The 13,586-nt window shown below is 48.7% G+C and overlaps 1 protein-coding gene across 1 annotated transcript; it reads right to left on the bottom strand.

Moving 5' to 3' along the window:
* Positions 1–2,514: 2,514 nt before the first annotated feature.
* Positions 2,515–13,586, bottom strand: LOC114812897 (probable G-protein coupled receptor 34). Its single transcript, XM_029067754.2, has 3 exons — positions 13,381–13,586; positions 8,336–8,424; positions 2,515–4,181 (listed from the first exon to the last, which is right to left on the bottom strand). Exons 1-3 carry the CDS (start codon positions 13,528–13,530, stop codon positions 3,182–3,184), a joined length of 1,239 nt encoding a protein of 412 aa, XP_028923587.1. The 5' UTR covers positions 13,531–13,586; the 3' UTR covers positions 2,515–3,181.

Below are 13,586 nucleotides of genomic sequence, written 5' to 3'. Positions count from 1 at the left end.
CAATGGGGATTCAAAACCTGTTCTCCCTCCTAGTTAGACTGTGAGCCCTATGTGGGGCAGGGGCTGTGTCATTGATTCATTCAATCGTATTGATTGAGCGCTTACCGTGTGCAGAGCACTGTACTAAGTGCTTGGAATGTGTCCAATCTGATTATCTTTTATCTACCCAAGTGCTGAGTGTAGTGCTTGGCACATAGTAAGCGCTTCACAAGTAGCATCATAAACCACTCTCCCTGTTTTCCCACTGCTTCTGATATGCCTAGAATACTTAGGTCTGTAAACCATTTCCACCCCAAGATATCTGACATTTTGAAATGTGACTCTTATTTAGATTTTTGCATGAAAGTGAATATGGTTGGCCTAGTGTTCATTGCAGTGAATATCTGACTTGAGTGGAAAGAGCCCGGGCTTGGGAGTCAGAGGTCATGGGTTCTAATCCCGGCTCTGCCATTTGTCTGCTGTGTGACTTTGGGCAAATCACTTTTCTGTGCCTCAGTTACCTCATCTTCAAAATGGGGATTAAGACCGTGAGCCCCACGTGGAACAACCTGATGACCTTGTACCACCCCAGTGCTAAGAAAGGTGCTTGGCACATAGTAAGCACTTTACAGACGGCATCATAACTTATCAAGCTCCTATTCAGGGCTAGGCATTCAGCGAGGGTACCTGTTAACTGTCTGTGTTAATTGGAAGTTCTGATGAGGGGAATTTTCTGCCTTTCCCTCTACTCGATCAATTGTATTCATTGAGCACAGTACAGTGCCTGGCACATAGTAAGCGCTTAACAAATGCCATAATTCTTAGTATTATTATACTAATCTCTTGGAAGAGTACAGTAGAGTTAGCAGGAATAAGATGCCTGCCCTCAAGAAGTTTATTCAATCATTCAATCCTATCCTTACTGTGTGCAGAGCACTGGACTAAGCGCTTGAGAGAGTACAATACAATGATAAACAGTCATATTCCCTGCCCACAAGGAGCTTACAGTCTGGGGGGCGGAGGGAGCTGTCGGAGACAGGCATCAATCCAAATAAATAAAATCACAGATATGTACATAAGTGCTTATGATCTGAACAGAGCCCTTGAGAAAATAAACCATGTCATTTCTGGATTGATCCTTGTATAATGATGATGGTATTTGTTAAGCGCTTACTGTGCCAGGCACTGTACTAAGCGCTGGGGTGGATACAAGCAAATCGGGCTGGATTCAGTCCCTGTCCCACACGGGGCTCACAATCTCAATCCCCATTTTACAGACGAGGTAACTGAGGCCCAGAGAAATGAAGCAACTTGCCCAAGGTCACACAGCAGACAAGTGTGAAGACAAGTGGCTTCAAAGCTGTCCATCACTTTGCCCCCTCCTACCTCACCTTCCTTTTTTTGTTCTAAAGCCCAGCCCACACACCCCGCTCCTCTGCCGCTAACCTCCACTGTGCCTCGTTCTCACCTATCCTGCCGTCGACCCCTGACCCACATCCTATCTCTGGCCTGGAACGACCTCCCGCCTCACATCCGCCCAACTAACTCTCTTCCCCTTTTCAAAGCCCTACTGAGAGCTCACCTCCTCCAGGCGGCCTTCCCAGACTGAGCCCTCCCTTTCCCTCTGCCCCTCCTCCCCTCCCCATTCCCCCTCCTTCCTCCCTCTGCTCTACCCCTTTCCCCTCCCCACAGCACTTGTGCATATTTGTATAAATTTCTTACTCTATTTTATTAATGATGTGTATAAATCTATGATTTTATTTATCTTTTTTAATGGTATTGATGTCTGTCTACCTGTTTGGTTTTGTTGTCCGTCTCCCCCTTCTAGACTGTGAGCCCGTTGTTGGGTAGGGATTGTCTCTATCTGTTACCGAATTATACTTTCCAGGCACTCAGTACAGTGCTCTGCACACAGTAATCGCTCAGTAAATGCAACTGAATGATTGAAAGTGCAGAGCGGAGATCAGTACCCATGACCTTCTTACTCCCAGGCCCGGGCTCAATCCACCAGGCCATGCTGCTTCTTGTATGTAAATGGAGCTTTTTCAAATGTAAAATCTAACATTCCACTCAAGTGTAAACTCCTTGAGGGCAGGGACCATGGCCATCAATTATATTGTACTCACCCGAGTGCTTAAGACAGTGCTCTGCCCACAGTAAGCTCCTTATAAATACCATTAACTGTTCTTTTTTCTTTTAATGGGATTTGTTAAGCTCTTTCTATGTGCCAAGTACTGTGCAAATGACTGCAGTAGATCCAGGATAAACAGGTTGGACACTGCCTCCGCCCCACATGGGACTCACAGCCTTAACCCCCATTTTAGAGATGAGGCAACTGAGTCAGAGAGAAATCAAGTGCCCGAGGTCATAGAACAAACGAGTGATGGAGCTGGGATTAGAATCCAAATCCTCCGATTCCCAGGCCCATGCTCTTTCTACTAGGCCTTGGTGCTCGGTTGATTCACGAGCGGTAATGAATCCATTAAATTACATTGCCCATCTGGTCTCTTTGATAAAAGCAGCCTGAGTCCAGTCAACTGTTTCAAGGCTCATCTTTATTTACAGATCGTAGATCTACGGGACTGTTGCAGCCTGTCACTAAATCGTTCTGGTCCGTAGAGACAGTCAGACTGAGGATGCCTGGAAAGCGCCCCTTTATCCCCGTGTCAGATCCTAGTCAGTGAAAAGGCACCTGGACGCCTCCGGATCAGAGAGGATCCCGAGGGCAAATGCCCAGGTCTCGGAATCTCCCACGTAGGGATCTTTGTTTCTCTACATTCTGAAGAGGTCCTTGAGATCCCGGGACAAACCATCAGTTCCAGAAAGACTAGCTCTTGGAAAGTCTCAGGCCTCGTTCTTCGTTTCGCCCCAAGTAGCCCATTGTCCTGCTCCGTCCAGCCGCTCCTCAGCAGGGGCCTTTTAGTGGGAGGATCGGAGAAAGCGGAAGAAGTTGCCCTCCCCAGCCCCATCCTCCAAAGAAATACAGCCAGGGAACTTCACCCCCGCCCCTCGGCTGAGAAGAGCCCAAGCTGGGGAGAGGCGCCACGGATGAATGCCGCCTTCCTCTCAGGATCGGCTCCGTTCCGGGCCCGCGACAACCTCCCTCGACGCCTCAGCTCCCCGGGCGGCTTTCCGGGCTCTCTCGGGCGGGGCACTCCGCATACGGGGGCCTGGGAACCCGGCCGAAGGTGGAGACGGCGGTCTAGAAGTCCATGAAGGATCTGCTGTTGTTACTGAAAGACATCTGGTGCCTCAGGAAGGCCTTCTTCATCTTGCCCTGGAAGGCGTTCCCCACCGCTCGGCGGAAACTGGCGCACAGAAAGAAGTAGATCACCGGGTCGAGGCAGCTGTTGAGGGCCGAGATGCAGAGCATGAGCTCGTTGGCCAGGTGCAGCTTCTGCTTCCAAGGTTGGCTGGAGATGACGTTCACCTGGGCCAGGATGTAGGGCACCCGGACCACGTGGTAAGGGGTGAAGCACAGGATGAAGATGATCAGCACCACCAGGGTCTTGGTGATGGCCGGCCCGTTGGTCCGCCCGCTCTGGGGCTGCACCTCCCCCCGGGAGACTTGCCGGAGCTTGTCGGAGATCCTGCTGGAGAAGAAGAGGAAGAAGAGGAGCAGGACGTAGAAGATGACCACCACCGCCATGTTCAGGGCGGCCCCGGTCACGTTTTTACTCCTGAAGTGGAAACACCTGGCCCCGCAGTCGCCGGTGACCTTTTCGAAAAAGAAGGGGACGGTGAAGAGGATCGTGGCGGCCCAGACGGAGCAGACGGCCAAGGTGCTCCACCGCACGGTGTGGATCCTGAACTGCTGGTAGGGCCGGGTGATCTTCAGGAACCGGTCCAGGCTGATCAGGGCCAGGAAGGCGATGCTGACGTACATGTTGAGGTAGAAGAAGATCCCGACCAGGAGGCAGAGGGTCCGGGGACCCTCCCGGTTCTGGTAGGCCACCCGGAAGGGCAGGCAGAGGGACAGCAGGAGGTCGGCCACGGCCAGGTTCTTCATGTACACCGCCATGGAGTTCTTCCGCGAGGCGGTGCAGCAGAAGGTCCAGAGGGCCAGGGCGTTGCTCAGCAGGCTGAGGACGAAGATGAACGAGTACGCCACCGGGAGAATCACTTGGAGAATACTGTCCTCGATGGTGCAGTTGGACCCGAGAGAAGGCACGGGGTAGGAGTCCGTTTCCGTTTCCGGCATCCTGTCGAGAAGCGAAGAAGGAACTTCAGAGGGTGACCGCGCTCTGGTAGTCATATAAATAATAATAACTGTGGTATTCGTTAAGCAGCGTGGCGCAGTGGAAAGAGCACGGGCTTTGGAGTCAGGGCTCATGAGTTCGAATCCCAGCTCTGCCACTTGTCGGCTGTGTGACTGGGGGCAAGTCACTTAACTTCTCTGTGCCTCAGTTCCCTCATCTGTAAAAATGGGGATTAAGACTGTGAGCCCCACGTGGGACAACCTGATTCCCCTGTGTTTACCCCAGCGCTTAGAACAGTGCTCCGCACATAGTAAGCGCTTAACAAATACCAACATTATTATTAAGCAGTTACTACGTGCCAGGAACTGGACTAAGTGCTGGGGAAGCAGCATGGCTCACTGGAAAGAGCCCGGGCTTGGGAGTCAGAGGTCTTGGGTTTGAATCCCGGCTCTGCCACTTGTCAGCTTTGTGACTGTGGGCAAGTCACTTCTCGGTGCCTCAGTTACCTCATCTGTAAAATGGGGATGAAGACTGTGAGCCTCCCGTGGGACAACCTGATTCCCCTGTATCTACCCCAGCGCTTAGAACAGTGCTCTGCACATAGTAAGCGCTTAACAAATACCAACATTATTATTATTATACAAGCAGATTGGGTTGGACACAGTCCCTGACCCTCATGGGGCTCCTAGTCTCAATCCCCCTTTGACAGATGAGGGAACTGAGGCCCAGAGAAGTGAAGTGATTTGCCCAAGGGCACAGAGGTGACAAGCGGAGGAGCCGGGATTAGGGCGCGGGTCCCTCGGACTGCCAGGCCCGGGCTCGATCCACTAGGCCACGCTGCTTCTCTGGGCTGCTTCTCTCTCTTCGCTGTGGCGCTTAGCTCCGTCTTGGGCTGGCTGCGGCAGCGGGCTTCTCAAGGGGAGGAAGGGTTGGAGTTAGGGAGGCTGAGGAAAGTCTCTCGGATGTCGGCCATCCTGGTCTTCCCCGGGGGGGAGGCCGTCTCGATCAATCCATCAAGACCCCTGACTTCCTCACGCTCACCCCGGCAACAGCCGCAGTGGGAAGCAGCCCCTCGTAGTGGATCGAGCTCGGGCCTGGGTGTCGGAAGGTCATGGGTTCTAATCCCTGCTCCGCCACTTGCCTGCTGTGTGACCTTGGGCAAGTCACTTCACTTCTCTGGGCCTCAGTGACCTCATCTGTCAAATGGGGATCGAGACTGTGAGCCCCATGTGGGACAGGGATTTTGTCGACCCGATTTGCTTGTATCCACCCCAGCGCTTAGAACAGTGAGTGCTTAACAAATACCACAGTTATTATTATCTAGCTTGTCTGCTGTGTGACCTTGGGCAAGTCAGTTTCATTCATTCATTCAATCATATTTATTGAGCGCTTACCGTGTGTAGAGCACTGTACTAAGCGCTTGGGAAAATACAACAATAAACAGACCTTCACTTCTCTGGACCTCAGTTACCTCATCTGTAAAATGGGGCTTGAGACTATGAGCTCCATGTCGGACAGGGACTGTGTCCAACAGGATTTGTCTGTATCCAACCCAGTCCTTAGTACAATGCCTGGCACATAGGAAGCACATAACAAATACCACGATTATTATTATTGTTATTATTATTATCTGTTTCTGGGGGTTTACCACTCCAGAAATAAATTGGTATGGTGGGGTCGGGGGGAAAGTCTAAACAGTGCTGCCTAGTGAGTAGAGCACAGACCCAGGAGTCAGAAGGACGTGGATTCTAATCCCAGTCTGCCACTTGTCTGCTGTGTGATCTTGGGCAGGTCATGGAACTTTTTTGAGCCTCAGTTACCTCATCTGTAAAATGGGGATTGAGACTGTGAGTTCCATGTGGGACATGGAGTATGTCCTACCTGATTAGCTTGTATCTACCCTGGCGCTTATTTAGTATAGTGTGTGGAATGTGGTAAGTGCTTAAAAATGCCATTAAAATAAAAAAAAATGAACAACTCATACTACGAAGTAGAGGTACATAACAACTGTACAGCTTGAAATGGAGAGACTTCTCTCAAAAATGAAGCACGAGATGATCATTTCCAGGAGAAGCATTCATTCGATTGCATTTTTTAAGTGCTTACTGTGTGCAGAGCACTGTAGTAACCATTTGAGCATTGAGCAGCGTTGCCTAGTGGATAGAGCACAGACCTGGGGGACAGATGGTCCTGGGTTCTAATCCTCACTCTGCCATTTGTCTGCTATGTGACCCTGGGCAAGTCCCTTTGCTTCTCTATGCCTCAGTTACCTCATCTGTAAAATGGGGGTTAAGACTGTGCGCTCTATGTGGCACAGGGACTCTGTCCAACCCGATTAACTGGTACCTACGTCAGCGCTTAGTATAGTGCCTGGCGCATAGTAAGCTCTGAAAAATGCCATGGGAAACATAGAGAGAGAGAGAGAGTCGATTCAACTTCCCGAGACACCACAAGTAGTAGTAATTACTGAGTGCCCAGTGGCTACCAAGAAGCAGAAGCAGAGAAGCAGCGTGGCTCAGTGGAAAGAGCATGGGCTTTGAAGTCAGAGGTCATGAGTTCAAATCCCAGCTCTGCCATTTGTCAACTGTGTGACTGTGGGCAAGTCACTTAACTTCTCTGTGCCTCAGTTACCTCATCTGTAAAATGGGGACTAAGACTGTGAGCCCCACGTGGGACAACCTGATTCCCCTGTGTCTACCCCAGCGCTTAGAACAGTGCTCTGCACATAGTAAGCGCTTAACAAATACCAACATTATTATTAGTATTACCAAGAAGCAAACTAAGCGCTGGGAAAGTACGACAGATCCGTGAATTATATTGTTTGTCTGACTTTGTTTGTTATAGCTGATGAACTACATGTGGTTCAAAATTCTGGGTCCCCGCTTCTTTTTTTAATGCACCAGTTCACGGACCACCACAGGAAGAGGTCTGGCCTCATTTGCTCTCTACAGGAATCAGCAATGTTTTTCAGGGCTTTGCCGCTGAAAACCTGCGTGCTCGCTATGCATGCAACAGGTTAGTTATAAAATGTTGGTATTTGTTAAGCGCTTACTATGTGCCAGGCACTGTTCTAAGCGCTGGGGGAAGATGCAAGGTAATCAGTTTGTCCCAAGTGGGGCTCACAGTCTTAATCCCCATTGTACAGATGAGGTAACTGAGGCACAGAGGAGTTAAGTGGTTTGCCTAAGGTCACACAGCTGGCAAATGGCGGAGCTGGGATTAGAACCCACGACCTCTGACTCTTTGCACGAATCACGTGAGGGACAACCTGATTACCCTGTATCTACCCCAGTGTTTAGAACAGTGCTCAGCACATAGTAAGCGCTTAACAAATACCAATAAAAAAAAACAAACGAGCTCACAGCTTAGTTCCCAAAACAACTGCTTTAGATTCCAACGTTATGTACTAGAGGTGTGAATAAAGCAACACTATTGACTTTGCCATGTCAAACTAATAGTAGATTAATAGTAGATTATTAGGAATCGCTCTATCTAATAATAATTATTATTATTATGGTATTTGTTAAGCACTTACTACGTGCCAAGCAGCGTTCAAAGTGCCGGTAGATACAAGGAAATCAGGTTGTCCCAGGTGGGACTCACAGTCTTAATCCCCATTTTATAGATGAGGGAACTGAGGCACAGAGAAGTGAAGCGAATTGCCCAGACTCCCTTCAGAAGATACACCATAGGACACCGTATAATCTTTCGTTACTCCACAGAGATAGAAAGAACCTTCTGCCAGACGCCCTCTCCCGCCACTTGATTCTATTTATCGCCATCGTCTGTCTCCCCCGATTAGACCGTGAGCCCGTCAAAGGGCAGGGACTGTCTCTATCAGTTACCGATTTGTACATTCCAAGCATTTAGTACAGTGCTCTGCACATAGTAAGCGCTCAATAAATGCTATTGAATAAATGAATTACCCTTAGGTCTGGATTTTCCAGTGGAGGGTAGTTAGGTAGTGGGGCACTTATCCCTAGCCTCAATGTGCATCATGGGTGGAAAAGAAAAAGGGAGGTTGAGAGAGGGTGACTTAATGGAAAGAGCAAGGGACACGGGGTCAGGAGCCCTAGCTTTCAATCCTGGCTCCGTTACTTGCCTCCTGCGTGACCTTGGGCAAGTCAGTTCATTTCTCTGTGCTTCGGTTTCCTCACCTGAAAATTGGGAGTGAAACAGCTGTGGTCCATTCCTCTTCGCCTGGGAGCTCCATGTCGGTCAGTGTCCAAACTGATGATCTTGTAACCTGAAATTGTGATATTGGTTAAGCACCTACTATGTGCCAGGCACCGTACTAAGCGCTGGGGTGGATACAAGCAAGTCGGGTTGGACACAGTCCCTGTCCCACGTGGGGCTCACAGTCTCAATCCCCATTTTACAGATGAGGGAACTGAAGCCCAGAGAAATGAAGTGACCTGTCCAAAGTCACACGGCAGGCAAGCGGCGGAGCCGGGATCGGAACCCACGACCTCGTGACTCCCAGGCCCGGGCCCTATCCATTACGCCATCCCTCTTAGACGGTGGGCTCCATGTGGGTCAGGGACTGGTCCGTATAGTGAGTGCTTAATAATAGTAACAATAATGATAATGATAATCATTATTGGCCCAAGGGCCCATAGGGGTCTCTTTCCCACTTCCAGGGAAACAACCACTATTATTTCTGACAGAAGCAGGGCCAGGATCATTTGAAGCACATCGTTCTTTTGTCATCTGAGGGGAGGTAATGCTCCTCCTCAAGCCCACCTCCTGCCAAGCCGCCTTTGCTGCATACAGTGTCAGCCAGGCTCACCGTTCATCCTTTCCCGAAAAAAAATCACTCTGCATTCACAGCAGAGCCAACTGAATGACTTGAGGAGCCAAGAAGGAGGATTCACTGCCATTCAGTTTATGGATTTGGAGGGTCTCTCTTGGCTGGGGAAAATCATTGAAAAATTTGAGCTTCTGTTCTGTGTTGGCAGGAATTCTGAGTCACAGATGCGTCATCATCATCATTCATGAAGCACAAATCTCTCCCCAGTTCCTATGAGAATCCTCCATCTCACCTCCTCTCAATCACTCCTGGTCTCACCCAGCAGTTTCTGGTTATTGGTCTCAGTCCTTCCCCTCCCTTGCACTGATCTACCAGAGAAGCAGCGTGGCTTGGGAGAGCACAATACAACAGAATTAGCAGACACGTTCTCTGCCCCCAATGAGCAAGATATAGTAGGAACTCCCCCATCACACTTTTTCAAGGTATTTAAGCACTTACTATGTGCCAGACACTGTACTAAGCACTAAGGTAGATTCAAGCTAATCAGATCGGACACAGTCCCTGTCCCACAGGGGGCTCACCCCCATTTTACAGCTCCTTGAGGGCAAGGATGGAGTCTATACTTCCAAACAGTTCTACAGTGCTCTACATACACATACAGTAAGTGCTCTGCAAATGCTACCGATTGATTGGAGGGCTAAGCCTAAGAAGTTTCCTTTAATAATAATTGTGGTATTTGGGAAGTGCTTGCTATGTACCTGGCAGCGTACTAAGGGCCGGGGTGGATATAAGCAAAGCGAGTTAGAAACACTCCCTGTCCCATGTGGGGCTCAGTCTCAATTCCCCATTTTACAGATGAGGTAACAGAGTCACAGAGAAGCGAAGTGACTTGCTCAAAGTCACACAGCAGACAAGTGGCAGAGTTGAGATTAGAACCCATGACCTTCTGACTTCCAGGCCCGGGCTGTGTCCACAACACCATGCTGCTTCTACTTTAAGCACCTGACGGTTTAACTGGGAGACAATCAACAGAAAATGTTGATTGTAACTGTATCTTCTTGGCAAGAAAATAACAAAAGAGTTAGACCTACAAGGCTTAGATTTGAGCCTTGTGCTATATCCTTTTTTAAAAAAATGGTACTTGTTAAGTGCTTACTATGTTCCAGGCACTGTTTTTAGAGCTGGGGTATATGCAAGCTAATCAGATTGGACACAGTCCCTGTCACACATGGGGCTCTGCATGGCGTCCAGTGGCTAGAGCACGGGCCTGGGAGTCAGAAGATCATGGGTTCTAATCCCGGTTCTGCCAGTTGTTTGCTGTGTGACTTTGGGCAAGTTACTTCACTTCTCTGGGTCTCAGTTCCCTCATCTGTAAAATAGGGATTAAGACTTTGAGTCCCACGTGGGATGGGGAATGTGTCCAACCCAATTTGCTTGCATCCACCCCAGTACTTAGCACAGTGCCTGGCACATAGTGAGCACTTAAATACAATTATTATTATTATTATTATTATTATTAATCCCCATTTGACAGAAGAGGTAACTGAGCCCATGAAGTGACTTGCTCCAGGTCACCCAGCAAACAGTGGCAGAGTCAGAATTAGAACCCGGGTCCTTCTGACTCCCAGGCCCGTGCTCTATCCACTACAACATGCTGTGTTATATTGTTATTTTGTACTCTCCCAAGCGATTAGTAGAGTGCTCTGCACACAGTAAGTGCTCAGTATTCATTCATTCATTCATTCAATAGTATTTATTGAGCGCTTACTATGTGCAGAGCACTGTACTAAGCGCTTGGGATGAACAAGTCGGCAACAGATAGAGACAGTCCCTGCCGTTTGACGGGCTTACAGTCTAATCGGGGGAGACGGACAGACGAGAACGATGGCACTAAACAGCGTCAAGGGGAAGAACATCTCGTAAAAACCGATGGCGACTAAATAGAATCAAGGCGATGTACAATTCGTTAACAAAATAAATAGGGTAACGAAAATATATACAGTTGAGCGGACGAGTACAGTGCTGTGGGGATGGGAAGGGAGAGGTGGAGGAGCAGAGGGAAAAGGGGAAAATGAGGCTTTAGCTGCGGAGAGGTGAAGGGGGGATGGCAGAGGGAGTAGAGGGGGAAGAGGAGCTCAGTCTGGGAAGGCCTCTTGGAGGAGGTGATTTTTAAGTAAGGTTTTGAAGAGGGAAAGAGAATCAGTTTGGCGGAGGTGAGGAGGGAGGGCGTGACCCAGGGGTCGACGGCGGGATAGGCGAGACCGAGGGACGGCGAGGAGGTGGGCGGCAGAGGAGCGGAGCGTGCGGGGTGGGCGGTAGAAAGAGAGAAGGGAGGAGAGGTAGGAAGGGGCAAGGTGATGGAGAGCCTCGAAGCCTAGAGTGAGGAGTTTTTGTTTGGAGCGGAGGTCGATAGGCAACCACTGGAGTTGTTTAAGAAGGGGAGTGACAGGCCCAGATCGTTTCTGCAGGAAGATGAGCCGGGCAGCGGAGTGAAGAATAGACCGGAGCGGGGCGAGAGAGGAGGAAGGGAGGTCAGAGAGAAGGCTGACACAGTAGTCTAGCCGGGATATAACGAGAGCCCGTAACAGTAAATATGACTAAGTGGCAGAGTCTGGATTAGAACCCAAGTCCTTCCGACTGCCGGGCCCAGGCTCTATCCACTAAGCAGCGCTGCTTCTCTTTTGCTTTTTCAGGAGTCTCGGGAGACTGCACTTTTTGCTCATATTATTGCCTTTCCACTGGACCCCATGCCTGCCCCAAACTTGCATTTTTTTCCTTCACTTTCTAGCTCCACTCATAGCATTCATTAGCAGCAGCAGTGTTTTTAAATACACGATAAGCAATTAAAACTCAGTTCCCGTCCCACGGAGGGACTCAGGGTCTAAGTGGGTGAGGATAGATCCAATCGACAACAACAATAAATTACAAGGAGTAACAAGAGCAAGTTGAAAAATTCGGCAATCCAAAATTAAGAACCCCAAAGCGGGTAAGTAAAATGTGCTTTGAATATGAAGTCGTCTATATGCACGACATCTGGAGTTAAAATTAACATTCATTAAACTTGCTAAATCTAGGGTTTCCAGGCAGTAGATTATCTCTAGGCAGGGCTACGCAAGAGAGAGAATATCATTAGAAAGCCAAATGCACTTAGAATCTCTAGAGAAGGGAGCCAAGCATGTAAAATACAGATTTTGGGTAATAACGCTGATAAAATTGCTTTTGACAGCCGGTAGAAGGAAGTTTCTATATGTCTTCCAAGCCAAATCAGTGATGGTTAAAAAGGGCTTTGGACGGGATTAACAGTTTTATAGCAATCATAGTTTTGCAGGGAAATCTAGTTTTATAGGGCAGCAGCTCGGGGCAGGGGATAGACCTCGGGCCTGAGGCCGGGTTCTAGCCCTGGCTCCTCCACTTATCTGCTGCGTGACCTTGGGCAAGTCACTCAACTTCTTTGTGCCTCAGTTACCTCATCTGTAAAATGGGGATTAATACCGTGAAGCCCCATATAGGAAATGGACTGTGTCCAGCCTGATTCGCTTGTCTCTACCGGAGAACTTAGTACAGTGCCTGGTACATAGTAAGTGTTTAACAAATACCATTTTAAAAAAAAATTATTTGAGTGTCACTGTGGATTTCAGCTTGTTAGGAGCCTGTAAGTACTAAGAGGATGTCAGCCGAGACTGTTTCAGCCTTTGTTGATAACTTTGCCAACAAATTGGTGGCAATTATTGGGGCAGGTTTTAAAAAAAAAATCTGGAAAGCGAGATCAATTTGATCTGCAAATATAATTTTATAGTAAAGCAATCAATCGATCATATTTATTGAGCACTTACTGTGTGCAGAGCACTGAACTAAAAGCTTGGGAGCATACCATATAAACAGTAATGTGATCAACAGGGAAGGACGGCCTTTGGCTGTTAGGTTTTCACCCTTAAGACCTCCAAAAATTGTCCCCTATTTACATAGGTAATCTGTAAATACAAGACGATGCTTGTAAGTATAAATCTGGTGTCTAAATTCATTCAATCGTATTTATTAAGCACTTACTGGGCGCAGAGCACCGTACTAAGCACTTGATAGTATCTCTTCCCCTAGATTCACAAAACATTCTGTTAACTTATATCTTAACCCATTTTGCAACATCTCTCTGGGTTCGGTTGCATTGTTTTCTCTTCTTTGGGGCAAAAATAGAGGGATAAAAGGGTAAGCTAACCCGGCCAGTGTCACAGAGCAAGATGAGGCAGAAGCAGAGTGAAACTTCTGGCACCCTGTCCTCTCTGCTAACCACCTAGGAAGCTTCGAAATGACCCCCTGAATGCCAGAAGCACACCAGAAAAACCTAAGGCCTCTCCAGAAGAGATGAGAGAAGAGTGAATTAAAATGCATCAATTCCAGGACTAGAATGCAAAGAAAAGTCTCAAAATCAGCCCCCACGAAAGGTGGTTTACTCACCTCAACAGCCCCAGTCTCAGATCCCGTGTTATGAGCAGCTGAGCAGCAGTTTCTTCCGGAGGAATTCGCCCAGACCTCCAGGTCTCTCTCCTCTTTTAAAACCTTCTTGTCAGGTTGGGATTTTCCCCCTTGAAAGAACCTGCTTGTCATGCAAAGTCTCCGCAGGCTTCCTCCATGAGGTCAGAGGATGCGGCCTCTGGTTTCTC

Source organism: Ornithorhynchus anatinus, chromosome 6 (assembly GCF_004115215.2).
Source record: "Ornithorhynchus anatinus isolate Pmale09 chromosome 6, mOrnAna1.pri.v4, whole genome shotgun sequence".
In the NCBI taxonomy this organism is placed as follows: Eukaryota; Metazoa; Chordata; class Mammalia; order Monotremata; family Ornithorhynchidae; genus Ornithorhynchus; species Ornithorhynchus anatinus.
This window is presented reverse-complemented; position numbering and strand designations above follow the sequence as displayed.